Genomic DNA, 27991 nt, shown 5'->3' on the forward strand with positions numbered 1-27991 from the left:
GGATGAGGAGAAGCCCATATCGTGACAGTGAAGAGGGTATGATCCTTCCTGCTGTTGCACATGACGTGCAAAGAACAGACAGGAAACTGCAGGAAGAGAAAGGTTAAAACCCAGAGGTCAATTTATCTGCCTGAATATTTTCACCCAGTCACCCCCTCACTTCGTCTTCTACTCCCCTTTCATGACCCATCCGCTTTCAACGTCCTCCACGTCTCCTAAATTGATGAAAGATGTTGATGAACTGCAACAAAGGAGGTCAAAACCAGATTCGAGGTCTCACGCAAGACAGTTCATCACAGTCAAGTGCTTTTCAGGCATCCACAACAAAAAAATCAGTGCGCCGTTTCTCCAGATTAACACCATAACCCGAAGGCACCTTTACATTTCTTTCTCAGCTCTGAAGTTCACGAGCCTCATTTAGTCCTTCTTGCAAAAGTAGCACAGGTTCTCCGATATGCTGAAGCCACCCCTCATAAATCTGCACACTTAAACATGGGCCCTCAAACCTAACAGCCTGAGAGCTTTAAATGTTGGGGCCACATCATAACATGCATGTAGGTGGAGGGGGAAGCTCACAGGTGCCCCTTGGCTGAGGCTCGCAGCCGCCTGCTTCCCCGCTCTGCAGTCACGCAAACGCTGCCCCTCTCCAGGCCCTGCATCTGATTTTACTGCAGCTTGTGGGGGAAACCAGACACTACAAAGCCCACATTAATTTCTCAAACAGGGTTACAAAGACATAAATCATTTTGAAACTTAGCAAGAAGGAGGAGGTCACAGTTAGAGTAATGCCTTGACTCACTGATTATATAGAAATAGGAAAACATAGGAAGAAAAAAGTCCAGTTTTAAATTGTATTGAATTCCTATATATTTGCTGACAAGAAATTTTTGTTTGTTTTATAGATGTCAGTTTTTGAGTATAATTGAAAATAGCTGTCAAGATATGCTCGCTGTATTGAACTAATCATATTTTCTCTTGACACGCAAGCTTCCAGGAACAGAGTAACAAGCTTTATAGGTCATTTGAGATTTACAAGTTTGTTTTACGCTCCAGGATTCAGTCTCAGACTTTGTTTAATAAAACACACACACACTCACTCACACAAGGTCTTTTTCTGTCCAAACTCTAAGCTGTGACTTGACGTGATCTTATTTCATGTTCCTTTTAAAACTAATTGTCTCTCGTTACAGGAAAACTAGAACAGATTCCATGTAGATTTATTGACGTTGTCTGGAAATTAACAGCTCTCTCTACTGAAGTCTTGTATAGTGTACAGTAATTGCCTCATGATCTTGTCACCTCTAGCACCTTTGCTTCCCTCGTCTTTACAGTGACTTACAAAAGTTTTCATGCAAATGTATCTTTTTTGCGTGTAGTCACATTACAACCATCGAATTGAATGTCTTTTTGAGATATATGTGATAGTTCAAACTGTTTTAAGTAGAAAGCAAAGGATGTGTGCTGTTAATTTTCAGAATAAATAATCAGAACTTTCTGAGTTGCACATCTAGAGACTCAAATTTCTACCAATTTATCGTTGCAATAGTTGAAGTTTAGTCAAGCTGCTCGGAGAGGATCTGTGAATAAAGATCTTTGAGCCTTGCCGTTAAAATTTGGTCTGGACTTTGAACCATGTCACGTGTAAGTACATTTTGACCAAAGCCATTTTATTGTGATTCTACCTATATGTTTGTGTTGTTGTCCAACTGGAAGGTGATTCTCCATCTCAATCTCAAGTGTTTTTTGCCAATAACTGGGTTTTGTATTTATTGCCATCTGTCTTCCCATCATCGCTGACCAGCTTCTTTTTCTCTGCTAAGAAAAAATTTCACCACAGCATGATGCTGCCACCATCATGTCACAGTCAGAAAGTATATTTAAGGGTGCAGTGCTAGTTTTCCTCCACATTTCTCATCAACAAGGCCAAAAGGGTTTTTTTTACGATCTGAACTGCAGATTGAGCACCTTCCACACTGAACACAGAACCCGCTGTTATTTTGTTATTTTAACACCTTGACTTTTTTTTTTAATCTAAATTGGTGAAGATAAACGATCATCTCAACAGATTCTCCCACCTGAGCTGCAGTTCCTCCAGAGTCACCAAATCTTTGAGGATCACATACAAATGAACTCTATTTAGGCAACAGATGTTTATTTGTATAATACATTTAATAATAAGACAATTCATACTGCCTTATATTAATGAAAGCATAAAACTATGAAATGCAATGTCATAATAAAGGAGAGGAGGGGGAGATTTTTTTTTTTGCATGAAAAGCCTCATTTAATTAATTTTACTAAGGGATATTTTGTTAAAAGGGGGAAAACATAAATGTAGATCACATGTTTTAAACTTTTATTTGGAACAACTAATGTGTGGAATAATTTCCTTTCCATTTCATAATTGTGCAGTTTTATATTTCTCTATCACACACAATTCTTATGAAATATGTGAGGTATCAGTAGTTTTACAACAGTTCTTTTACCGTGTGTGCCTTTCTTGGCGTGTCATAAATTCTGGAGATGCATACAAGTTTTCTCGAAACTACGTCTGTGGTTTGGGACTTAGAGTAATTATAAATGTTTGCTCAGTTTCGCTCCACTAAAGGAAACTCATCTACACATGCTAAAACTTCATTCTTGCAGCCACATTTTCACTCTTGTAAAACTTTTATGGCCTTGCGTGAATATTGTACATTCCTTTCTAGCCTTATTATGAAATCATCTAAACTGACGTTCCCAGATGCGGGCGCCCTTTCAGATTTTTCTTAGAGATGAATTGATCTGAAAAAACCCCAATAAAACCACATTCCAAATGTGTGTGAGAACTTTGACTGATTTCTAGGCTGAGTGAAAAGCAGTTGTTCAGTTCTTTTTTGCCACGTCAACCTTCTGCTTCTTCTGATATTGATGCATTGGTTGACATATGTGTTTTACCACAGGGCTTTGATTTGTAATCGAAGCTTGCACGGCAACCTCGGTTTACAGCCGGGGTCTCGATGTATGGACACATGTAGGTAGACCACAGTCGCTTGCTGTGCTCTGCATGAAAAGCCTCATTTAGAGCAGCACAAATCACATGTGCATGGCAGTAATTACCCTAGTTTTTCTCTGACACGCCATGGTCATTTACAAGATTAACCAGTCATAGATAAATAAATCTTCCATGAATGTCTTTCCTACACATTGAATACAATTTAAAAGTGCAGTTTTCTACTGAAGGAAATCACACTTTATTACATGACATTTATTCTGCATTGTGTGTGTTTATAAAATATTTGACATAAATGTAAGATACATTAAATCTGAAACTTTGTCCTATGAAAAAGGAAGAAAATCTAATCAATTTTTTACAAAAAGCATGTCTTTACAACTGAGAACAAAAAGGACATTAAGTCAAAATATATATTACAACTGCATGTATACTTAATTAATGTGAAAACAAAGAAGATAGTTGGACAATAAAGCATCCTAAATGCGGTCCTTGAATAGCTGAATCACTGAGTCTTAAAAAAGTAAAAATCATTGTAACTTAATAATGACAATATAGCATCCAACAATTATAGCATCAGAAAAATCATATAAATACAAGTAAGTTGTCACACAAAGTGAAATATAATATATTAACATTGAAGCTTTACTTGACTCCTATTTCCACTTTTGACATTTTTGGCCCATAACCCACTATAGTTGATTTTTGGATGTGCATATTCTTGTTTTGAAGCTGTTTTGAATCTCTTGAAGAAAAGTGCAAATCATGCATTACCTGCTGAAATACAAAAAGGTTTTGCTGAAGAATATATTACATAAATTTAGCTATTGTTACACTGACAGAAAAAAAAATTAAACAAAGATGAGATAAATAACCTGATGTTCTGTTTTTCTTTTTTTGATTTTTGTTGCCATTTAATGGAAATGTTCTGTTTTAAAAGTATCCAGTTTCAGTATTCAAATATTGCTTAAAGATGGATTCACCTAACAGAGTTAAATTTTGGCAAATGGTTTCAAGTGAATAATGTCCTCTAAGTGATGTTGTTCCTGCAGGTAACGATGAGGTCATTTCTTGTCAGCCAGTGGAAGCTGCTCTGTCGGCTCAAGGTAATTATCTGCAGGCACGCAACAGACTAACCACTTTGAGGTTGGCCCCCGACTCTGTGCAGACCCCTCCAGCTTCCCCACCCTGACCCCCCAACCTCGTGTTTTACCATCTTCCTCTCATTTGACATGCTCACCAGTTGTAAAAGGATCATATTTATTTTACTAATCATTCTCACTTTGCATTCCACTGAAGCTTTGGGGTTCATATAGAAAGTAAGGGAGGACTTTCATTGAAACATGGAATCATCCAGACTAATGACTTGCAGAAGAGTTCTCCGTCTCTTCATCTGAGGGAAGATAAACCAGATCACCAGCAGCAGAGGATAGAAGATTTTTTATGTTACATGCAAAGAAGAGAAAGTTCTCTCAACAGTAAAATGCTACCCTCTAGTGTCCAAATAATCTGATAAAAATATCTTTGAAAGTGCACTGGGACATTTTCCTGGAACCAGGATAGTTTTCCAGAGCAGTTATTTGCCCCACTTTGTTTCTGCCACAGGTAAAAGGCTACTCACTTCCAACATGTGGCTTTGAAAAATAAAAATCAATTTGGAAGACAAGTAATCATGGTGCTGGTATTAGCGTAACTGAAGATCTGTGTACAAAATATAGCATATTTAGTGATAATGTCCTTGTGATATATTTAAGTTCCCAGAGAATTAAAATATCCTTTATGTTTACAGAAAAGTTCTATGGATTTAAAAATAATTGTATCAGCAGAAAATAAAAATATATTCAACCAGATCAGATCTCAAAACATCTTGAATTGGAGTACTTTTGGTATTGGATTTCAGTTTTGCCATAACACATTTTCATTTCCACATTGGTGAGAGAAACAAAACATTGAAGAATTAGCTTATGCATAAGGAGATGAGATGTACACATTCTCTGTAGCGCGGGTGCTGCTCTCGGATACTTTTCTGTCCTCTGGCTGAATTCTGCTGGAGAAGTAGTAGTAAACGAACAAGAAGAATCCTACAAGCACATAATGTATTGGTTATTTTTTTCTTTTCAGACATTTAGTCTGAAATTGAAGAGGTTCACTTTCAGTTCTAGGCTTACCTTGAAAGGAGTTGATGATGGTAAAGATGTAGAAGGAGGGAAGGAGCAGAGGGCCATAGCTGAAAAAGGCAAATCCCCAGCTGATTCCCAAAAGGCAGAAAAGACCCAGAAGAGAGAAAAACCTTTTCTTGGTAGAGATTGTGTCCTTCTTGTCTGCTTTCGATGCAAATTTAGTGATCTGCACTACAGTTACAATGAATATGGTAAAAGTGAAGATGAACACGATTCCATAGTAACCAATGTTCACTCCTAAGTGTAATGTAGAGTCAGGGATCCAACACCTGGAAATCATGAGAGAGATTTGATTATTTTATAATCTGAAGCATAAATATGTAACTTAAATTATCTTCAAAAGATCCTTACATTTTTACTGAAGTCCCATTATTATCAGAAATTTCCACAGTACCATAGTTACTAGAGGCAAGAAGTCCAATCACAAGCAGAGCGGGAATGACTAAACAGAGAATACACATTTTCCTTTAGTGATTATGATCTGCAGACAAACAAATCACAGTCAATTTGAACTATTTTGAGCTCTCACCCCATCCTGCACTGCAAATCTTGCACATATAGTACTTGATGTCTGTGGAGATCTGGTGTAGATTGAAGTACAGGTGCAAGGCCTGTATGAAGAACCATGTGAATGTGGCCAGCATGCTGTAGTGCAGAGCCGCTGCCATCGCCACACAAGCTGCTGAGACCTTCAGATTAGCAATCGTCTCATTTACCAAGAAGCAAAGGTTCAGGAGGAACAAGGCGACGAAGAGATTCATGAGGATCTTTACAGCCTCACTGGCTTTATTTTTCCTGTGAAGCAAATTGGTTTGTGTTAACAAAACCCTTCGCTAAGTAGAATTTAAATAAAAAGCAGACCTTTTTTTTTTTTTTTTTTACCTCACGAGAAAATGCATGAAGAGAGCCACACCCAGGAAGAACAAGGATATGCCACAGCCAGCTTTTGTGATTTGGGTCAGGGTTTTCAAGTCAGAAGAACTAATATTTTTATTCCCTGATGACTGATTTAAACAACAATATTTGCTTAGTAAACATGAAAAAATATATGCGGTGTTCTTAAAAGCTGCATAAAAATGACTCACCATAAGAATAGCAAAGAAGGTAAGGTGAGAACATTGGCATGTGACGCTGCTGTTGACTTTAATTGTTTTGCAGCCATCTGTGATCCAGTTGTGTGCGCCTCCTGGTGGCCAGTAGGGACAATGACACGTCAAATGTTTTGACATGATTGAAATCCATAAACCTGCTCTAATTTGTTTCTCTTTGGAAAATAACTTATTACAAAATGTAAATAAAAGCTAGAAAACATTTTACAACATAATGATATTTTTTTTTTACCCAAGGATTAAAACTGTGACTTTATTTTCAGAGATGGATGAGGATACTACTGTAAACACTCTTCATCTGAATTTTTCAAATTTAAAAAAAGAACAGTGTTGGTTGATGAAGAAGGAAGCCAACTAACAGACTTATGTTTCTTTAATATCACCTGCTCTTTTACATTAAAACATCTGACAAAAAAATTATTCCAAAGAAAGGGCAAGGTCTCATTAAAATTTCAAATTTGATTTCCTGAACACCTTTATCCCTGTGACAAGCATATTTGGATGGATGGATAAACACCATAATGGTGAGCCAAATAAGCTAAAATCTAAAAACTGCATTTATGAACCTCTTAGAAATTCAATAAGACTCTTGAACCAACCTGGCTGGTTACTTCTCCCATCCCATGATACGCAAGAAACACTCAATCCAGTCTGTAGTGGGACAGAAGAAGAAACATCTGAACTCTCATTGGGTCCAACAAAAGGTTATTCTGAAAGTTTTTAGCGTTTCTTACCATATTCACATTATGGAACTGAATATTGATGGTCTCTGAAAGGTTTGATATGTTCACTCCCATCTCAATCCCCAGGATTTGATTATTAAAAAAAGAACTTGTTGCGTTGATCTGTTAAGTGTAAAAGACTGTTATAAATGGACTGATGAATTAACTTCTGGTTCTGATGGAACCAGCAGCTCAGCAATTTTATTTAAATAGATTTGTTGTACCTTGGGAATTTCAGGAAAAAGCAAGATTCCAATATAGGAGCCATTTTTCTTTACGGCCATTTCACTGGCTTCTTTAGGAAGATGAACTGATAGAGTGTATTCTGTTGCCAAATTGTTGCTTTCTGAAATCTATTGCAAATAGATCATTACAAATACATGTGTGATGTATCGTGTTTTTGTTTTTTTTATTGTATGATTAAAGCTGTGTACCTTTACATCTCCAGTTGATGTGAAGACAAAGTTCTTGTTTGTCTGATTTTGTTGTGTCAGTTTAGCAAACACTCCTTTACTTTTACCAATTACGATGCTGGCTGTGGTCCTATTGCCCATTAACCCTACAATGATATTACTTTCTCTCATGATATTTCTGTAACATAAAAAGAGATTTTCATCAAAACATAATTATATGTCTCGACAATTTAACACTCCTTGTAATGCAGCTTATACTACTAATTATAATATTCTTAGATCATTAGATTTATTGACAGATATACTTACGCTGCATTCTCAGTGTTGTCAGTTTGATTCTGTTTTACAGAATTTAACTTTGGGTTATTATCTAACACCATGGGTGGAATTGTTGAAGAAGTGGTAGTGCTTGATGCAGCAGTAGTTGGGCTTGATGTTGTAGTCCCCAATGTTGCAGGTTGAGAGGTCTAGTTTGAAACAAATGTGCAATATGTCAATTATTTCTTTGAAAAGAAATGACAGAAATCAACTTACCAAAGTAGAAGTTGGGCTTGATGTTGTAGTCCTTGATGTTGCAGGTTGAGAGGTCTAGTTTGAAACAAAGAAATTACAGTAGTCAGCATACCAAACAACTTGTTTGAGAAAGAGTGTTGAGGTTCTGAAAGTTGTGGTTGTAACAGTATTTTCTGGCTCTCTAGTCCCTGAGAAAGTCTGATCAATTGTAGGTTTGGAAGTCTAATTCATGAGATATATCATGAATTTTTGACTTGTGAAATATTCTATGTCTTTCCAAAATAAAATTTGCAGAGGTCAATTTTCAAAATAACTTGTTTGAGAAAAAAGAATAGTTTGAATTGCTGAAAACTGCTTGGATCCCAGGTTCTTGAGTTGTTTTGTTGTTTGCTTTGATTGTATTTTCATTATAATTTTGTGTTAGTTTTTCATTTTGATTAGGTGAGCCTCGTAATTGCTTTTTTGTTCAGACCTTTCATACTGATTTGAGTTTATATTTATTCTTGTGTTTAGTTATTTTTAGTTACTCTAGTTTTATTGTGTTTAGTTTGCTTTAGTGTTCGATTTATTTCCTCGTCCCCTGTATGCTTTCCCTCACCCCCTGTACCACTTCTTCTCTCTTTCTCCCTCTCCTTAGTTGACCTTGTACTTCCTCCACTCACATTTTAAATAAAATAAAGGTAGATTCTATGATTAACAGAAATATTACTATTGGATATCAACATCAGCTCAAATTTTATAATTTTGGCATCCCTGTAATTACTTTTCAATAGTTTAGAAAGGTAACCAATAACAATAACAGCAAAATTTTTAAGTTAACAGGGACAAAAATTTTACAAAAATCAGAAATTATATTAGATTAAAAAAAGGCAGGGTCACAAAGACACTTCTAAAAGTGTCTATACTCCAGTTTTTAGTTCATGTCTTCATCTTCAGTCAATTTAAAAGGTACACTCTCACTTTCCACAGCTATTTATAGCTTTTGTGTCCATGTCAACGACATGTGTCCAACATCCATTGGACATGTGTCCAAAAACAAAGGAGTTTCTGTGACTCCTTTGTCCTACACAGAAACACATCTACCCGCTATGTGCCGCTGTTCTATCAGATTATCATATGTTGTCAGAAAAGCATACTTGCAGTTAATACGCATGTCTGCGCATGCTCAATAAGAAGTCCGACCATAAGAGGAGGTGTCAGATCAGCATATGCGACAAGTTGTAATGAAAATAAGTCATTAAATTGTTTTCAATGATAACTAGATAGATATAGATGCATTGTTGTGGTTTCAATGCAGCGTCAAACTGCAGCTGCAGTCAACTACAACAAATGCCTAAAACTTGTTAGCCTAAGTAACCGCTAAGTCAGGATGTCATACAGCTGTTAATAGCAAAGTGTATGACGATCTGTGTCATGATTCTATGTTGCTGATTAAATAAAATCATATGGTAATGACAGTGCATACTTGTCTGATAGTTATAGCCGTCAGTCTGACAGTCTGACAGCATATACTATACTGATAGAACACCAATAACGGTGCGCTAAGCCACAAATTTTTTGTGACCAGGATGATATGAAATTTATTTTCTGATTTGTCCATAAAGCATTAATCACTGTGCAGAACCACTGTGTTCAGTCTATCCACTAGCCTGTACAAATAAACCTGCTATGCTCTTCTATGCCATTCGCTCTGAATGGGCTTTTTGCACGTCAGCTTCCGTATTCTGGGATAAGCGGCTCGGTCACTTCCAGTCTATTGAAAATGGCATTTCACACTAGGTGCTTGCAGGGCTTGCTCAAGGTAATAATTAATGATGCACATCGATCCAAAGCTCCAAGTTAGCTGGAGAAAGCTTATTTGGAGATGTACTCCAGACATTGCGCCAGTCATTTTAAGTCTGCCTGTTAATCCACCACAAAACGATAAAAACCCAAACATTATCATTGATTAATGAAATTCCCTTGGGGAGAACTTCAAAATTGAACACTTAGCTTTCGTCAACAACTCATAGGCGGAAATGAGAGCGCTGCACAACGCAAATAATCACCCGTCCGGAACTCCGTGCGCTGAATAATAAAACATCGTTTGATGAAGATTTCTCAAGAACTTTTAATAATTGAGGTACTCGAATCATTTGAGAAATTGACACAAGCTCTAATGTGATTTATAATATGTTTTTATGATGTAAAGCACTTTAAACTGCCATGTTGCTCAAATGTGCAATACCAATAAACTTAACTGACGGCTAAAACACTAGTACATAAATGATTGTGTTAATTTTTCACATGTGAAAATTGTTTTTCAAATAAAAAAATATAGAGATCATCTTTACCAAAATAACTCATTTTTGAAACAGAAATGCCTAATAACTGAAAATTAAGGGTGAAAAACTGTTGGTTTGTAGTCCAGGATGAAGTGCTTTTATTTGTACTCTGAAAGTCGAGGTGAAAAAAGATTGTATTCATTTTTATCTATTGAATATCTATTAGAATTAGAAATGAAAGAAATTAACTTACTGCAAAACTTGTTTGAGAAGCAATATTGCTTGAGCTGCTGAAAGATGGGGCTGTAAAAGGAATTTTTGGCTGTGCAGATCCAGATGAAGAGCTGTCGATTGTACGTTTGGAAGTCTAATTCATAAAAGACTGTATTAATGTTTGATGTGTTAAACATCTCATGTCTTTCAAAAATAAAAAGGACAGAAATATGAGAGATCACATGATCAAATAGCTTGAGCTACTGGAAGTGAGGCTTGTAAACAAACAATTTTGGTCTGTAGAACCCGATAAAATTATGTTAAGTTTGTTTTTTGAAGACTAGCTAATAAAGTATTGTATTTATTTTTGATGTATTAATTGCATTTCAATAATTAAAGTAGCAAAGGGCAACTTACCACATTACTTGTTTTAGAAAAAGAACTGGTTAAGTTACTAATACTCAGTGGTGTTGTTGAACTTAATGACTGTGCAGGCCCTGACGAAGTGCTGTTGTTCGTAGGTGTCGATTTCTATTAAATAAGAAATTTCATTTATTTTTTAACGTCAGAAATATTTGTTTCTTTAGAAAACTAAAATGACTGAAATTAGTTTACCACAATACTTGTTTGAGAAACAGAACTGCCTGAATTGCTGAAAGTTGAGTGTGTAGATGCAACCTTTTCCTCCTTAGTCCCTGAAGAAGTGTTGTTTGTACTTTGGGAGGCCTAGTTCATCAAAATTGTGTTCATTTTTGATTTGTGGAGTATTAGTAGTCTTCCAAAAATAAATAAATAAATAAATAAATACCAGGATTAACTTACCAGATTGATTGTTTGAGAAACCAAACTGCTTGAGGTGTTGAAATTATGGGCTGCACTTTCAGACTGTGCAGTATCTGATGAAGTGCTGTTGTTTGTTGGTGACAATGTCTGGTGCATAAAAGATTGTATGTATTATTAAATTACTTAAGCATAAGTTGTCCACTAAAATTGAAAGGTATTGAGATTGTCTTACCAAATAACCAAAATGAGAAATGAAACGGCGTGAGCTACTGAATTTCAAAATAATCTTTTTGGTCTAATGAGGTGCTGTCGTTGGCACTTTTTAATGTCAAGTTTGTAAAATATTATATTAATTTTCAAAATAAATATTATTGGAATTTCAAAAAATATAATGGAAATAAATCAACTTACCAAATAACTTGTTTGAGGAGAGTAACTACTGGAGCTGTTGAAAGTTGAGCTTGTAGACAAAACACTTTGGTCTATATTCCCTGATAAATTGATGCTCTTTGTACTTTCTGAAGCCTAGTTCACACAAGATTGTATTTTCAAGCTTATGAAATACTAATTGTGTATCAAAGAAGAAAATATCAAAACTACTTTACCAAATAACTTGTTTGAGAAGCAGAACTACTGGAGTTGTTGAAAGTTGGGCTTGTAGACAAACCACTTTGGTCTGTATTTGAAGGTGGTGACGTCTAGGTCATAATAGTTTGAAGTAAGTTTTCATGTGTTAAACAATAATTGCATTTGGAGAAAAACAATTATAGATATCATCTTACCAAATAACTTTCCTGAGAAGCAGAACTGTTTGAGTTTGAAGTTGTAAACAAAGTATATTGATTTGCAGTGCCCGATGATCTGGTATCATTTGTACCATTGTAAACCTTGTTTAGAGAAGAGCAACTTTAGTTTGATGTGTGAATTATTGTCTCTCAGAAATAAAAATCACAGAGGTCAATTTACCTTATTACTTGTTGGAGAAACGGATTTGTTGGAGGTGCTGATATTTTGGCTTGTATAACCATCTTGTTGTGTTGCACTTGTTGAAGTGCTTCCAGTTGGCAACTTCTAGTTCATGATAGATTTATGTAAATTTTTCATGCATGGAACATTACTCATCTACCAAACATGAAAAGTACAAAAAACACTTTACCAAATAACTTGTTTGAGAAGCAGAACTACTGGAGTTGTTGAAAGTTGGGCTTGTAGACAAACCACTTTCTTGGTTTGCTGCACCTGATGAACTGCTTTCATTTGTAGGGTGTGACGTCTATTTAAGAAAAAGGTTCTTTAAACTTTAATTAGACAGTTTAGTTGTCTTGCAAACATAAAATGTACAAAAACCAATTTACCAAATAACTTGTTTGAGAAGCAGAACTACTGGAGTTGTTGAAAGTTGGGCTTGTAGACAAACCACTTTCTTGGTTTGCTGCACCTGATGAACTGCTTTCATTTGTAGGGTGTGACGTCTATTTCAGAAAAAAGATTATTTAAATCTTTAATGAGACAATTTAGTTGTCTTGAAAACATAAAAAGTACAGATATGCTCTTACCAAGAATCCTATTTGAGAAACTGAGCTGCTTGATGAGTTTAAATTTGAGTTTAGCAAACTTTCATTGTCAGTTGGTCTTGGAAAAGTGATGTTGTCTGTATTTTTGGGAGGCTAGTTCATCAAATATCATATTTATTATTAAGTACTTGAAATATTGATTGGCTTTTGAAAATAACAATTACAGAAGTCAACTTACCAAGAGACTAGTTGGAGCAAAAGAAGTGCTAACGTTGCTGATATTGGAGTTTGGTGTTTGACTTTCTGACTGTGCAGCCCCCAATGAAATGCTGTTATTTGTAGTTGATGATGTCTAGGGTTTAAAAGAAGCTATCAGTTTTGATATGTTTAATATTTGTTAGTTTTCAACATAAAATACAAATCACCTTACCAAATATTTTTGTGACACAGAACTTCTTGAGTCACTGAAATTGGAGGTTGTAAACAAATGATCTGCATTTGTTGTTCCTGATGAAGTGTTTTCATTTGAAGGTGATGATGTCTAGGTCATAATAGATTGAAGTAAGTTTTCATGTGTGAAACAATAATTGCATTTGGAGAAAAACAATTATAGATATCATCTTACCAAATAACTTTCCTGAGAAGCAGAACTGTTTGAGTTTGAAGTTGTAAACAAAGTATATTGACTTGCAGTGCCTGATGAAGTGGTGTCATTTGTACGATTGTAAACCTTGTTTAGAGAAGAGCAACTTTAGTTTGATGTGTGAATTATTGTCTCAGAAATAAAAATCACAGAGGTCAATTTACCTTATTACTTGTTGGAGAAACGGATTTGTTGGAGGTGCTGATATTTTGGCTTGTATAACCATCTTGTTGTGTTGCACTTGTTGAAGTGCTTCCAGTTGGCAACGTCTAGTTCATAATAGATTTTTGTAAATTTTTCATGCATGAAACATTACTCATCTACCAAACATAAAAAGTACAAAAAACACTTTACCAAATAACTTGTTTGAGAAGCAGAACTACTGGAGTTGTTGAAAGTTGGGCTTGTAGACAAACCACTTTCTTGATTTGCTGCACTTGATGAACTGCTTTCATTTGTAGGGTGTGACGTCTATTTCAGAAAAAAGATTATTTAAATCTTTAATGAGACAGTTTAGTTGTCTTGCAAACATGAAAAGTACAGATATGCTCTCACCAAGTAACCTGTTTGAGAAACTGAGCTGCTTGATGAGTTTAAATTTGAGTTTAGCAAACTTTCATTGTCAGTTGGTCTTGGAAAAGTGATGTTGTCTGTATTTTTGGGAGGCTAGTTCATCAAATATCATATTTTATTATTCAGTATGTGAAATGTTGATTGGCTTTAAAAAAATAACAATTACAGAGGTCAACTTACCAAGAGACTTGTTGGAGCAAAAGAAGTGCTAACGTTGCTGATATTGGAGTTTGGTGTTTGACTTTCTGACTGTGCAGCCCCCAATGAAATGCTGTTATTTGTAGTTGATGATGTCTAGGGTTTAAAAGAAGCTATCAGTTTTGATATGTTTAATATTTGTTAGTTTTCAACATAAAATGCAAATCACCTTACCAAATATTTTTGTGACACAGAACTTCTTGAGTCACTGAAATTGGAGGTTGTAAACAAATGATCTGCATTTGTTGTTCCTGATGAAGTGTTTTCATTTGAAGGTGATGACGTCTAGGTCATAATAGATTGAAGTAAGTTTTCATGTGTGAAACATTAATTGCATTTGGAGAAAAACAATTATAGATATCATCTTACCAAATAACTTTCCTGAGAAGCAGAACTGTTTGAGTTTGAAGTTGTAAACAAAGTATATTGATTTGCAGTGCCTGATGAAGTGGTATCATTTGTACCATTGTAAACCTTGTTTAGAAAAGAGCAACTTTAGTTTGATGTGTGAATTATTGTCTCTCAGAAATAAAAATCACAGAGGTCAATTTACCTTATTACTTGTTGGAGAAACGGATTTGTTGGAGGTGCTGATATTTTGGCTTGTATAACCATCTTGTTGTGTTGCACTTGTTGAAGTGCTTCCAGTTGGCAACTTCTAGTTCATGATAGATTTTTGTAAATTTTTCATGCATGGAACATTACTCATCTACCAAACATGAAAAGTACAAAAAACACTTTACCAAATAACTTGTTTGAGAAGCAGAACTACTGGAGTTGTTGAAAGTTGGGCTTGTAGACAAACCACTTTCTTGATTTGCTGCACCTGATGAACTGCTTTCATTTGTAGGGTGTGACGTCTATTTCAGAAAAAAGATTATTTAAATCTTTAATGAGACAATTTAGTTGTCTTGAAAACATAAAAAGTACAGATATGCTCTTACCAAGAATCCTATTTGAGAAACTGAGCTGCTTGATGAGTTTAAATTTGAGTTTAGCAAACTTTCATTGTCTGTTGGTCTTGGAAAAGTGCTGTTGCCTGTACTTTTGGGAGGCTAGTTCATCAAAGATCATATTTATTATTAAGTACTTGAAATATTGATTGGCTTTTGAAAATAACAATTACAGAAGTCAACTTACCAAGAGACTTGTTGGAGCAAAAGAAGTGCTAAAGTTGCTGATATTGGAGTTTGGTGTTTGACTTTCTGACTGTGCAGCCCCCAATGAAATGCTGTTATTTGTAGGTGATGATGTCTAGAGTTTAAAAGAAGCTATCAGTTTTGATATGTTTAATATTTGTTAGTTTTCAACATAAAATACAAATCACCTTACCAAATATTTTTGTGACACAGAACTTCTTGAGTCACTGAAATTGGAGGTTGTAAACAAATGATCTGCATTTGTTGTTCCTGATGAAGTGTTTTCATTTGAAGGTGGTGACGTCTAGGTCATAATAGATTGAAGTAAGTTTTCATGTGTGAAACAATAATTGCATTTGGAGAAAAACAATTATAGATATCATCTTACCAAATAACTTTCCTGAGAAGCAGAACTGTTTGAGTTTGAAGTTGTAAACAAAGTATATTGACTTGCAGTGCCTGATGAAGTGGTGTCATTTGTAGGATTGTAAACCTTGTTTAGAAAAGAGCAACTTTAGTTTGATGTGTGAATTATTGTCTCTCAGAAGTAAAAATCACAGAGGTCAATTTACCTTATTACTTGTTGGAGAAATGGATTTGTTGGAGGTGCTGATATTTTGGCTTGTATAACCATCTTGTTGTGTTGCACTTGTTGAAGTGCTTCCAGGTGGCAACGTCTAGTTCATAATAGATTATTTAAATTTTTCATGCATGAAACATTACTCATCTACCAAACATAAAAAGTACAAAAAACACTTTACCAAATAACTTGTTTGAGAAGCAGAACTACTGGAGTTGTTGAAAGTTGGGCTTGTAGACAAACCACTTTCTTGATTTGCTGCACCTGATGAACTGCTTTCATTTGTAGGGTGTGACGTCTATTTCAGAAAAAAGATTATTTAAATCTTTAATGAGACAGTTTAGTTGTCTTGCAAACATGAAAAGTACAGATATGCTCTTACCAAGAAACCTGTTGAGAAACTGAGCTGCTTGATGAGTTTAAATTTGAGTTTAGCAAACTTTCATTGTCTGTTGGTCTTGGAAAAGTGCTGTTGCCTGTACTTTTGGGAGGCTAGTTCATCAAAGATCATATTTATTATTCAGTATGTGAAATGTTGATTGGCTTTAAAAAAATAACAATTACAGAGGTCAACTTACCAAGAGACTTGTTGGAGCAAAAGAAGTGCTAACGTTGCTGATATTGGAGTTTGGTGTTTGACTTTCTGACTGTGCAGCCCCCAATGAAATGCTGTTATTTGTAGGTGATGATGTCTAGAGTTTAAAAGAAGCTATCAGTTTTGATATGTTTAATATTTGTTAGTTTTCAACATAAAATACAAATCACCTTACCAAATATTTTTGTGACACAGAACTTCTTGAGTCACTGAAATTGGAGGTTGTAAACAAATGATCTGCATTTGTTGTTCCTGATGAAGTGTTTTCATTTGAAGGTGATGATGTCTAGGTCATAATAGATTGAAGTAAGTTTTCATGTGTGAAACAATAATTGCATTTGGAGAAAAACAATTATAGATATCATCTTACCAAATAACTTTCCTGAGAAGCAGAACTGTTTGAGTTTGAAGTTGTAAACAAAGTATATTGATTTGCAGTGCCTGATGAAGTGGTATCATTTGTACCATTGTAAACCTTGTTTAGAAAAGAGCAACTTTAGTTTGATGTGTGAATTATTGTCTCTCAGAAATAAAAATCACAGAGGTCAATTTACCTTATTACTTGTTGGAGAAACGGATTTGTTGGAGGTGCTGATATTTTGGCTTGTATAACCATCTTGTTGTGTTGCACTTGTTGAAGTGCTTCCAGTTGGCAACTTCTAGTTCATGATAGATTTTTGTAAATTTTTCATGCATGGAACATTACTCATCTACCAAACATAAAAAGTACAAAAAACACTTTACCAAATAACTTGTTTGAGAAGCAGAACTACTGGAGTTGTTGAAAGTTGGGCTTGTAGACAAACCACTTTCTTGGTTTGCTGCACCTGATGAACTGCTTTCATTTGTAGGGTGTGACGTCTATTTAAGAAAAAGGTTCTTTAAACTTTAATTAGACAGTTTAGTTGTCTTGCAAACATAAAATGTAAAAAACCAATTTACCAAATAACTTGTTTGAGAAGCAGAACTACTGGAGTTGTTGAAAGTTGGGCTTGTAGACAAAACACTTTCTTGATTTGCTGCACCTGATGAACTGCTTTCATTTGTAGGGTGTGACGTCTATTTCAGAAAAAAGATTATTTAAATCTTTAATGAGACAATTTAGTTGTCTTGCAAACATGAAAAGTACAGATATGCTCTTACCAAGTAACCTATGTGAGAAACTGAGCTGCTTGATGAGTTTAAATTTGAGTTTAGCAAACTTTCATTGTCTGTTGGTCTTGGAAAAGTGCTGTTGCCTGTACTTTTGGGAGGCTAGTTCATCAAAGATCATATTTATTATTCAGTTTGTGAAATATTGATTGGCTTTTGAAAATAACAATTACAGAGGTCAACTTACCAAGAGACTTGTTGGAGCAAAAGAAGTGCTAACGTTGCTGATATTGGAGTTTGGTGTTTGACTTTCTGACTGTGCAGCCCCAAATGAAATGCTGTTATTTGTAGGTGATGATGTCTAGAGTTTAAAAGAAGCTATCAGTTTTGATATGTGTAATATTTGTTAGTTTTCAACATAAAATGCAAATCACCTTACCAAATATTTTTGTGACACAGAACTTTGTGAGTCACTGAAATTGGAGGTTGTAAACAAATGATCTGCATTTGTTGTTCCTGATGAAGTGTTTTCATTTGAAGGTGGTGACGTCTAGGTCATAATAGATTGAAGTAAGTTTTCATGTGTGAAACAATAATTGCATCTGGAAAAAACAATTATAGATATCATCTTACCAAATAACTTTCCTGAGATGCAGAACTGTTTGAGTGTGAAGTTGTAAACAAAGTATATTGACTTGCAGTGCCTGATGAAGTGGTGTCATTTGTAGGATTGTAAACCTTGTTTAGAAAAGAGCAACTTTAGTTTGATGTGTGAATTATTGTCTCAGAAATAAAAATCACAGAGGTCAATTTACCTTATTACTTGTTGGAGAAACGGATTTGTTGGAGGTGCTGATATTTTGGCTTGTATAACCATCTTGTTGTGTTGCACTTGTTGAAGTGCTTCCAGTTGGCAACTTCTAGTTCATGATAGATTTTTGTAAATTTTTCATGCATGGAACATTACTCATCTACCAAACATGAAAAGTACAAAAAACACTTTACCAAATAACTTGTTTGAGAAGCAGAACTACTGGAGTTGTTGAAAGTTGGGCTTGTAGACAAACCACTTTCTTGGTTTGCTGCACCTGATGAACTGCTTTCATTTGTAGGGTGTGACGTCTATTTCAGAAAAAAGATTATTTAAATCTTTAATGAGACAGTTTAGTTGTCTTGAAAACATAAAAAGTACAGATATGCTCTTACCAAGAATCCTATTTGAGAAACTGAGCTGCTTGATGAGTTTAAATTTGAGTTTAGCAAACTTTCATTGTCTGTTGGTCTTGGAAAATGATGTTGTCTGTATTTTTGGGAGGCTAGTTCATCAAAGATCATATTTATTATTAAGTACTTGAAATATTGATTGGCTTTTGAAAATAACAATTACAGAAGTCAACTTACCAAGAGACTTGTTGGAGCAAAAGAAGTGCTAAAGTTGCTGATATTGGAGTTTGGTGTTTGACTTTCTGACTGTGCAGCCCCCAATGAAATGCTGTTATTTGTAGGTGATGATGTCTAGAGTTTAAAAGAAGCTATCAGTTTTGATATGTTTAATATTTGTTAGTTTTCAACATAAAATACAAATCACCTTACCAAATATTTTTGTGACACAGAACTTCTTGAGTCACTGAAATTGGAGGTTGTAAACAAATGATCTGCATTTGTTGTTCCTGATGAAGTGTTTTCAATTGAAGGTGGTGACGTCTAGGTCATAATAGATTGAAGTAAGTTTTCATTTTTGAAACAATAATTGAATTTGGAGAAAAACAATTATAGATATCATCTTACCAAATAACTTTCCTGAGAAGCAGAACTGTTTGAGTTTGAAGTTGTAAACAAAGTATATTGACTTGCACTGCCTGATGAAGTGGTATCATTTGTACCATTGTAAACCTTGTTTAGAAAAGAGCAACTTTAGTTTGATGTGTGAATTATTGTCTCTCAGAAATAAAAATCACAGAGGTCAATTTACCTTATTACTTGTTGGAGAAACGGATTTGTTGGAGGTGCTGATATTTTGGCTTGTATAACCATCTTGTTGTGTTGCACTTGTTGAAGTGCTTCCAGGTGGCAACGTCTAGTTCATAATAGATTATTTAAATTTTTCATGCATGAAACATTACTCATCTACCAAACATGAAAAGTACAAAAACTACTTTACCAAATAACTTGTTTGAGAAGCAGAACTACTGGAGTTGTTGAAAGTTGGGCTTGTAGACAAAACACTTTGGTCTGTATTCCCTGATGAATTGATGGTCTTTGTACTTTCTGAAGCCTAGTTCACACAAGATTGCATTTTTAAGCTTATGAAATACTAATTGTGTATCACACAAGAAAATATGGAAATCGACCTACCAAATAAACAGTTTGAAGACCAGAACTGCTCGAGCTACTGACAGTCTGGCTTGTAGACAAATTATTGTGGTGTGAAGTCTCTGATGAAGTCATGTTTTTTGATGTTCTTGAACTCTGGTTCATAAAAAAATATGTTTATATCTGATTTGTGAAGCATTAATAGTTTTTCAAATAACAGATACAAATATTAATATACCTCATTTCTTGTTTGAGAATCGGACCTGCTGTCATTGGTAAAATTTGGGGTTGTAAACAAAGTTTCTTGGTTTGCTGCACCTGATGAACTGCTTTCATTTGTAGGGTGTGACGTCTATTTCAGAAAAAAGGTTCTTTAAACTTTAATGAGACAGCTTAGTTGTCTTGAAAACATAAAAAGTACAGATATGCTCTTACCAAGAATCCTATTTGAGAAACTGAGCTGCTTGATGAGTTTAAATTTGAGTTTAGCAAACTTTCATTGTCTGTTGGTCTTGGAAAAGTGATGTTGTCTGTATTTTTGGGAGGCTAGTTCATCAAATATCATATTTATTATTCAGTATGTGAAATATTGATTGGCTTTCAAAAATAACAATTACAGAGGTCAACTTACCAAGAGACTTGTTGGAGCAAAAGAAGTGCTAAAGTTGCTGATATTGGAGTTTGGTGTTTGACTTTCTGACTGTGCAGCCCCCAATGAAATGCTGTTATTTGTAGGTGATGATGTCTAGAGTTTAAAAGAAGCTATCAGTTTTGATATGTTTAATATTTGTTAGTTTTCAACATAAAATGCAAATCACCTTACCAAATATTTTTGTGACACAGAACTTCTTGAGTCAATGAAATTGGAGGTTGTAAACAAATGATCTGCATTTGTTGTTCCTGATGAAGTGTTTTTATTTGAAGTTGGTGACGTCTAGGTCATAACAGATTGAAGTAAGTTTTCATGTTTGAAACAATAATTGAATTTGGACAAAAACAATTATAGATATAATCTTACCAAATAACTTTCCTGAGAAGCAGAACTGTTTGAGTTTGAAGTTGTAAACAAAGTATATTGACTTGCAGTGCCTGATGAAGTGGTGTCATTTGTACCATTGTAAACCTTGTTTAGAAAAGAGCAACTTTAGTTTGATGTGTGAATTATTGTCTCTCAGAAATAAAAATCACAGAGGTCAATTTACCTTATTACTTGTTGGAGAAACGGATTTGTTGGAGGTGCTGATATTTTGGCTTGTATAACCATCTTGTTGTGTTGCACTTGTTGAAGTGCTTCCAGTTGGCAACGTCTAGTTCATAATAGATTATTTACATTTTTCATGCATGAAACATTACTCATCTACCAAACATGAAAAGTACAAAAACTACTTTACCAAATAACTTGTTTGAGAAGCAGAACTACTGGAGTTGTTGAAAGTTGGGCTTGTAGACAAACCACTTTCTTGATTTGCTGCACTTGATGAACTGCTTTCATTTGTAGGGTGTGACGTCTATTTCAGAAAAAGGTTCTTTAAACTTTAATGAGACAGTTTAGTTGTCTTGCAAACATGAAAAGTACAGATATGCTCTCACCAAGTAACCTGTTTGAGAAACTGAGCTGCTTGATGAGTTTAAATTTGAGTTTAGCAAACTTTCATTGTCTGTTGGTCTTGGAAAAGTGCTGTTGCCTGTACTTTTGGGAGGCTAGTTCATCAAAGATCATATTTATTATTCAGTATGTGAAATGTTGATTGGCTTTTGAAAATAACAATTACAGAGGTCAACTTACCAAGAGACTTGTTGGAGCAAAAGAAGTGCTAACGTTGCTGATATTGGAGTTTGGTGTTTGACTTTCTGACTGTGCAGCCCCCAATGAAATGCTGTTATTTGTGTGATGATGTCTAGAGTTTAAAAGAAGCTATCAGTTTTGATATGTGTAATATTTCTTAGTTTTCAACATAAAATACAAATCACCTTACCAAATATTTTTGTGACACAGAACTTCTTGAGTCACTGAAATTGGAGGTTGTAAACAAATGATCTGCATTTGTTGTTCCTGATGAAGTGTTTTCATTTGAAGGTGGTGACGTCTAGGTCATAATAGATTGAAGTAAGTTTTCATGTGTGAAACAATAATTGCATCTGGAGAAAAACAATTATAGAAATCATCTTACCAAATAATTTTCCTGAGAAGCAGAACTGTTTGAGTTTGAAGTTGTAAACAAAGTATATTGACTTGCAGTGCCTGATGAAGTGGTGTCATTTGTACCATTGTAAACCTTGTTTAGAGAAGAGCAACTTTAGTTTGATGTGTGAATTATTGTCTCTCAGAAATAAAAATCACAGAGGTCAATTTACCTTATTACTTGTTGGAGAAACGGATTTGTTGGAGGTGCTGATATTTTGGCTTGTATAACCATCTTGTTGTGTTGCACTTGTTGAAGTGCTTCCAGTTGGCAAAGTCTAGTTCATGATAGATTATTTAAATTTTTCATGCATGAAACATTACTCATCTACCAAACATGAAAAGTACAAATAACACTTTACCAAATAACTTGTTTGAGAAGCAGAACTACTGGAGCTGTTGAAAGTTGGGCTTGTTGAGAAACCATTTTGGTCTGAAGTCCCTAGTGAAGTACTGTACTTTGTATTTTTTGAAGTCTAGTTCATAAAAGATTTTGATTATTTATTATTTGTTATTATTGTTGTGAAATAAGCCATATTTTAAAATTATAAAATAAAGAAACCACCGTACCAAATAATTTGTTTGAGTAGCAGAACTCCTTTAGCCGCTTAAATTTGGGCTTGTCGCCAAACCATTTTTGTCAGTATTCCCCACTGATGTGCTGTTTTTAGTCATTTTTGAGTCCTAGTTTATAAAATATTGTATTTATTTCTGTTTTTTAAAGTATTAGTGTTCTTTTAAAAATAACAATTATAGTGATTAACTTATCAAAACACTTGTTTGAGGAGCGGAATTGATTGCAGGGCTGAAATTAGGGGTTGTAAACAATGAATCTTGGTCTGTTGCACCTGATGAAGTGCTTTTCTTTGTAGTTTGTGACATCTGGTTCATAAAAAAATTTTCAACTTTTTAAATGTTAGTAGTCCACCAAACATGAAAAGTACAAAGATGATCTTACCAAATAACTTGTTTTTAGAAACTGATGTGTTTAAATTTGAGTTCATCAAGGAATTATTTATTATTCAGTTTGTGAAATGTTAATGATCTTTCAAACAATAAGATTTACAGAATTACAACGTACCAAATTACTTTTTTGAGCAAAATAACTGCTTAAGTGGCTGAAATTGGGGCTTGTTTTTTAGACTTTCTGACAGTGTAGTCCTTGATGAAGTGCTTTTGTTTTTAGGTGGCAATGTCTAACAAATAAAATGTATACATTTTTGTTATGTGAAATATTTCATTTTCAACATAAAACATAAATCACCTTACCAAATATTTTTGAGACACAGAACTTCTGGAGTCTCTGAAATTTGAGGTTGTAAACAAACTATTTCTGTTTTGTCTTTGAAAACATGAAAATTCCTGACATCATCTTACCAAATAATTTTTTTGAGAAACAAAACAAAATTGAGTTGCTGAAATTTGAAGTTGTAAACAAATTTGTATGGGGTTGAACTCCCCGATGAAGTTGTGTTGTTTGTACGATTGAAACCTTAGTTCATAAAATATTGTTTTTATTTTTAAGGTGTGAAGTAAAGTCTTTCAAAAATAAAAATGACATAGGCCAACTTACCAAATTTCTTGTTGGAAAAACAGATCTGTTTGAAGTACTGAAATTTAGTGTTGTTTGTGGTCTTTCTGTCTGTACAGTCCCTGTTGAAGTGCTTTTGCCTTTAGGTGGCAATGTCTAGTGCATAAAAGATCATATTCATTTTTTTATTTGTTAATCATTACCTGTATCTTCCAAACTTAACTATTTCAGAGATCAACCTAAATAAATTACTTGTTGGAGAAAAATAACTGCTCAAGTGATTGAAAGCTGTTCTCGCAAATGAACTGTCTGTCTCCGCATTCCCTGATGCGAAGCTCTCATTTGTAGTTTCAGAAGCCTCATTCATAATAATTGCATTCATACTTACTTTGTGAAATTTTAGTTTTTTTCTCAAGATAAAAATGACACAGGTCGATGCACCAAATAACTTCCTTGTGAAACAGAACCGCTTAAGTTGCTGAAAGTCGAGGTTGTAAACAATCTATTGTGTCCTGTAGTTTCTGATGAAATGCAGTTGTCATAGATGATTGGTTATAAAAGTTTGTAGGGATGCACCAAAATAAAAATTTGAGCCAATATCCGATACAACTATTGCTGGTATGGCTGATGACTAATAATTATTGATATTAGATATATTATGTATATTTTTGTCTCATTTTGACACCTTGAAAACACGACCACGATATTTACCTCACCATTGTTCTCTACTTCAACTTAACTTTCCACAATTCTGCGCTCCATCGCTATCACATGAGCAAAGAATTACCACATGACTAAACACCTCCATTCCAGAAACATATGGAAACAAGTTGGAAAAGAAAATCAGTTGTTGATATTGTTCCAGTTTTACACCACTATGTTAAAAAATAACTAATGTCAATTGATGCTGATGTTAATACAGTTATACCATACATGCCTATCATATTTTTTGTTTTTGATCTGTGAAATCTTAGTTCTTTCAAAAATAAAAATGATCAAAATCTTACCATATCACTTGTTTGAGAAACTGAACTGCTTGAGGTGTTGAAATGTGAGGTTGTGTTAGCACTTTCTGGTTGTGCAATCCCTGATGAAGTACTATTGTTTGTAGGTGGTAATGTCTAGAGTATAAACATTGTTTTAATACTTATTTATAAAAACATTTTTACATGTGAAATACCTGTTGTCTTCCAGAAATAAAAATGACCAAGGTCATCTTACCACATTAGTTGTTAGAGAAGCCAAACTGCTTAGGGTGCTCCACGATGCAGTAGTAGTTTCCTTGTTGTTTTGACAAGAATTGATCCATGAATCTATTTATATGAAAACATGGATAAAAGTCTCTAGTGAACATTTATCAAATGCTTACTTGAAAATTCTTCAATGGCACTGATAAAAAATACCTCCACATAATGTTGAATTTCCAAACAGATGACCCTGGCTAAGTCTGATGGTCGGTCCACCTTAAAAATGCAAGAAAAAATAAAGTTATAAACTTTACAATATATATGTAAAGTAACTTTGCATGCAAATGTAAATGAAGAGAAAGTGTTTTGCATGTAAGTCTTCATACCCCTTGAAAATTCTCTCTTCAGACCTAAATGTAGTTTACTGGGTTGTTAAAGTGGACAAAAATGATGTGTTGTTTATAAATTTGATAAATAATGAAATCGAAAAATGCTGTTTGTGCATGCATCCCCCTTCACTATAATATTCTCAAATAAAGTCCTGTACAATTCAAATGCCTTTACCTAATTTGTAAAAAGAGTTCACCCGTGTATCTCAGCATAAATCCAATTGTTCTGTGAAGATCTCAGAGAAACAGAAATGCTGATGGACAAACTTCTTCTCAAAGACCATGGAACAAAGCAGATGGACAGGTCAAAGTAAAAGTAGCAGAGAAGTTTAAAAGGTTCACCTTTCAGCAGAACAACAGCCCTAAACATGGAATCAAGGTCGGATCATATTCAAAATCCAGAAGGTTTTTTTTTTTCACTAGAATTGCAGTCAAAGCAGACTTTTTAAAATTTTCTTTAAAAAATTGAAAATCACATCACTTTATTTCAACAGTTGTATACTTCCTGTGGCCTACCACACCAAATCCCAGTAAAATACAATTTCAGTTTGCAACTTAGTAAAATAGAAAAGATTTCTGGTGGTAACATTTTTTGGTAGTTCAAGGGGTATGGATACTTCAGGCATTGTTTGTGCCAAATATGTGTCCATCACTTTACCCATTTTTAAGCAGTTGTGAATGTTCAGCATTAAACCTGAAACAAAGTATAAGAAAGACCCGTTGCATAAAGAGAGAACATTGACATTGAAAACAGCAAAGACATGTAACTATTTTCACCAACTGGAGACACTTTCCCAGCTTTCGGCTTTAGCTCAAAAAGAACTTCATCAGCAGTACCTTGTGACTTGTAGAACGTTGATGGCATACATGAAAAATTATATGTTGGGTTCTGTAGCACAATAACATCTTGGTTGCATAATGCTGTTTCAGTCAGTGTTAGATTGTAACAGTTATCAGCCAAACTTATTTTGGGACTGCAGTCGAAATCTTCACTTGAACAACAACCTGAAAATACAATAACATATCTATCAGCAATGCTGCAAATTGTTGACCTGAAACTGAATTAGGTTTATCCGGTTAAAATGGATTAGCTCAGTTGATATCTCACCACCACAGCATTCTGGTATGTACAAATACATATCTATTGCTTCTCAACTTGTATTATTGTACTGTATTAAAGCCAGGCTGATGACACTAGAGTTTAGTTTAATGGAAGGGGACAAGCAATCTCCCATTTCTAAATTCAAAGTTGGCATGGTAAAAAGAGCATCAACCAGTTCTCAAAAAACATTATCTCAATTAATGAACATATTCAGTAACACGGACAGTCACAAACATTTGTTTAAGAAGACGGATACATTCATAATCATATTGAAGAAAATAATAATATTCAACTTCTGAACCTGTTTTATTTTCCTGGAGGTTGAAACACAGCCTTTTTCCACTTTTATTTATATAGACAGCATCTGCAATATAGAAAAAAAAACATGTTCAAAACATTTAATTTGTTTTTTTCACTCTAACTGTTCTTGTTAAACACTGTTGTCACTGCAAATCCAAGCTCACCTGTTGGGAAAGTAGTACTGACGGAAAGATTTTGAGGAGAAATAAACAGTATGTTTTTTATCCTGGTTCCTGTATTGATGCCTGTAAAGAAACAACACTTAAAAACAGTATCAAAACTAAATTAGATGTACTTGTTAAAAAAAAAAATGTAAATGTAAAAAATTATATGATCTCAATACAACTTTTAGTACTTACATGAAGCTTCACAAAAGTGGTCCTGGAGCAAAACTGCATACAGCAGAGAAAGTTTCACAACAGCAAAAATCCATCGAGTGTTTACAGCCAATTCTGTCATAATTCAAAGTAAGTAGGCAAGATTACATGAGCAAAAAACTTGACTACAGCTTGACTTTATATATTCACTCAAGAGTGTAGCTGCTTCTGCGATATTACTTAGATCAAATATGAATTGCCTGGCGTTATCATAACAGAAACCTGTTGCGGCATCATTACTATTCAGTCTGTTTTAATTTGCAAATTTAAGCATGACTACAGAGTGTATGTTGTCTGCTTTTTTTGGTCTCTCGCGAATGCCAGGAGTTCAATGCAAATGTTTTTGATCCACCTCTAACAAATCCAGTTTTTCTTTTGCACATAGTTGTTTGTAGTGCTGCTTATGTTTCTTATCTGTTTCTTGTCATAGTAAAATAAAAGAAGTAGATTTCCACGGTAGACAGGTCTATACTCTATGTAAATTTTCACTGGGGTTGTGATGGAGCATTAATAAATCTAGGAGAAAATGATGTTGCTTTGATGGTTGCACAATGGTCACTTAAATTGTTTTTATTGCATTGTACCAATCTGCATATATCTTAAAGCCAACCATGCCATGAATTCTAAGGAAGCTGTCATACCGCAAGAAAAGTTTGCGTAAGCTCTGTTTTTCTACCACCAACATGTACATTTTATGGAGGTGGTCTCTAAATTGATCAAGCTTGAATTACTCCTCCAATCTTTCTATCCTTGGGCTTTAATAGGTGCCCTTATTTTTATATTAGGATAAATGCATTGTTCACATCCTTACACTGGCAATAAATATAATTCTGAAGGAAATTGCATTACCTGTTCTTCATTTATTCTGCTGATCTAAGAATCTAACAGAACCCCCATTTCTGTAGGCCACAAACATATTTTAAGATTTGAATATAAAGGTTCGACTGCCAAAATATGCTGTTTTCAAAAAATGATGTGATGAGTAATACAACTCACACATGTATTTTCTATCACATGGATGGGATTTTTTGCTTCATTTATATGACAAATATAGACCTTACACATTATCTTAAAAGTAATGGATCTC

The 27991-nt window shown here is 34.4% G+C and overlaps 1 protein-coding gene across 1 annotated transcript; it reads right to left on the bottom strand.

Moving 5' to 3' along the window:
- Positions 1-4859: 4859 nt before the first annotated feature.
- On the bottom strand, positions 4860-27083 carry LOC129365368 (mucin-2-like). The gene is given in 82 exon segments (XM_055038535.1): positions 4860-5073; positions 5161-5441; positions 5524-5614; positions 5702-5967; positions 6055-6176; positions 6258-6358; positions 6881-6932; positions 7016-7126; positions 7228-7356; positions 7438-7594; positions 7726-7883; positions 7951-8004; positions 10447-10560; positions 10824-10937; positions 11022-11132; positions 11229-11336; positions 11601-11714; positions 11795-11887; positions 11972-12076; positions 12156-12260; positions 12346-12462; positions 12545-12661; positions 12746-12856; positions 12942-13055; positions 13134-13244; positions 13329-13433; positions 13511-13615; positions 13701-13817; positions 14100-14213; positions 14292-14402; positions 14487-14591; positions 14671-14775; positions 14861-14977; positions 15062-15172; positions 15258-15371; positions 15450-15560; positions 15645-15749; positions 15829-15933; positions 16018-16134; positions 16415-16528; positions 16607-16717; positions 16802-16906; positions 16986-17090; positions 17176-17292; positions 17374-17490; positions 17575-17685; positions 17771-17884; positions 17963-18073; positions 18157-18261; positions 18339-18443; positions 18529-18645; positions 18730-18839; positions 18921-19038; positions 19117-19227; positions 19312-19416; positions 19496-19600; positions 19685-19798; positions 19879-19992; positions 20075-20188; positions 20272-20382; positions 20468-20581; positions 20660-20770; positions 20855-20959; positions 21039-21143; positions 21228-21344; positions 21427-21537; positions 21623-21734; positions 21808-21923; positions 22008-22112; positions 22192-22296; positions 22381-22494; positions 22589-22702; positions 22793-22900; positions 23100-23196; positions 23575-23705; positions 24771-24862; positions 24953-25012; positions 25784-25819; positions 25963-26130; positions 26529-26591; positions 26692-26772; positions 26887-27083. Coding segments are annotated over 82 exon segments (9216 nt in total). The 5' UTR covers positions 26987-27083; the 3' UTR covers positions 4860-4954.
- Positions 27084-27991: the final 908 nt, after the last annotated feature.

Source organism: Poeciliopsis prolifica, unplaced genomic scaffold, assembly GCF_027474105.1.
Source record: "Poeciliopsis prolifica strain line A6 unplaced genomic scaffold, Auburn_PproV2 SCAFFOLD013, whole genome shotgun sequence".
Classification (NCBI taxonomy): Eukaryota; Metazoa; Chordata; class Actinopteri; order Cyprinodontiformes; family Poeciliidae; genus Poeciliopsis; species Poeciliopsis prolifica.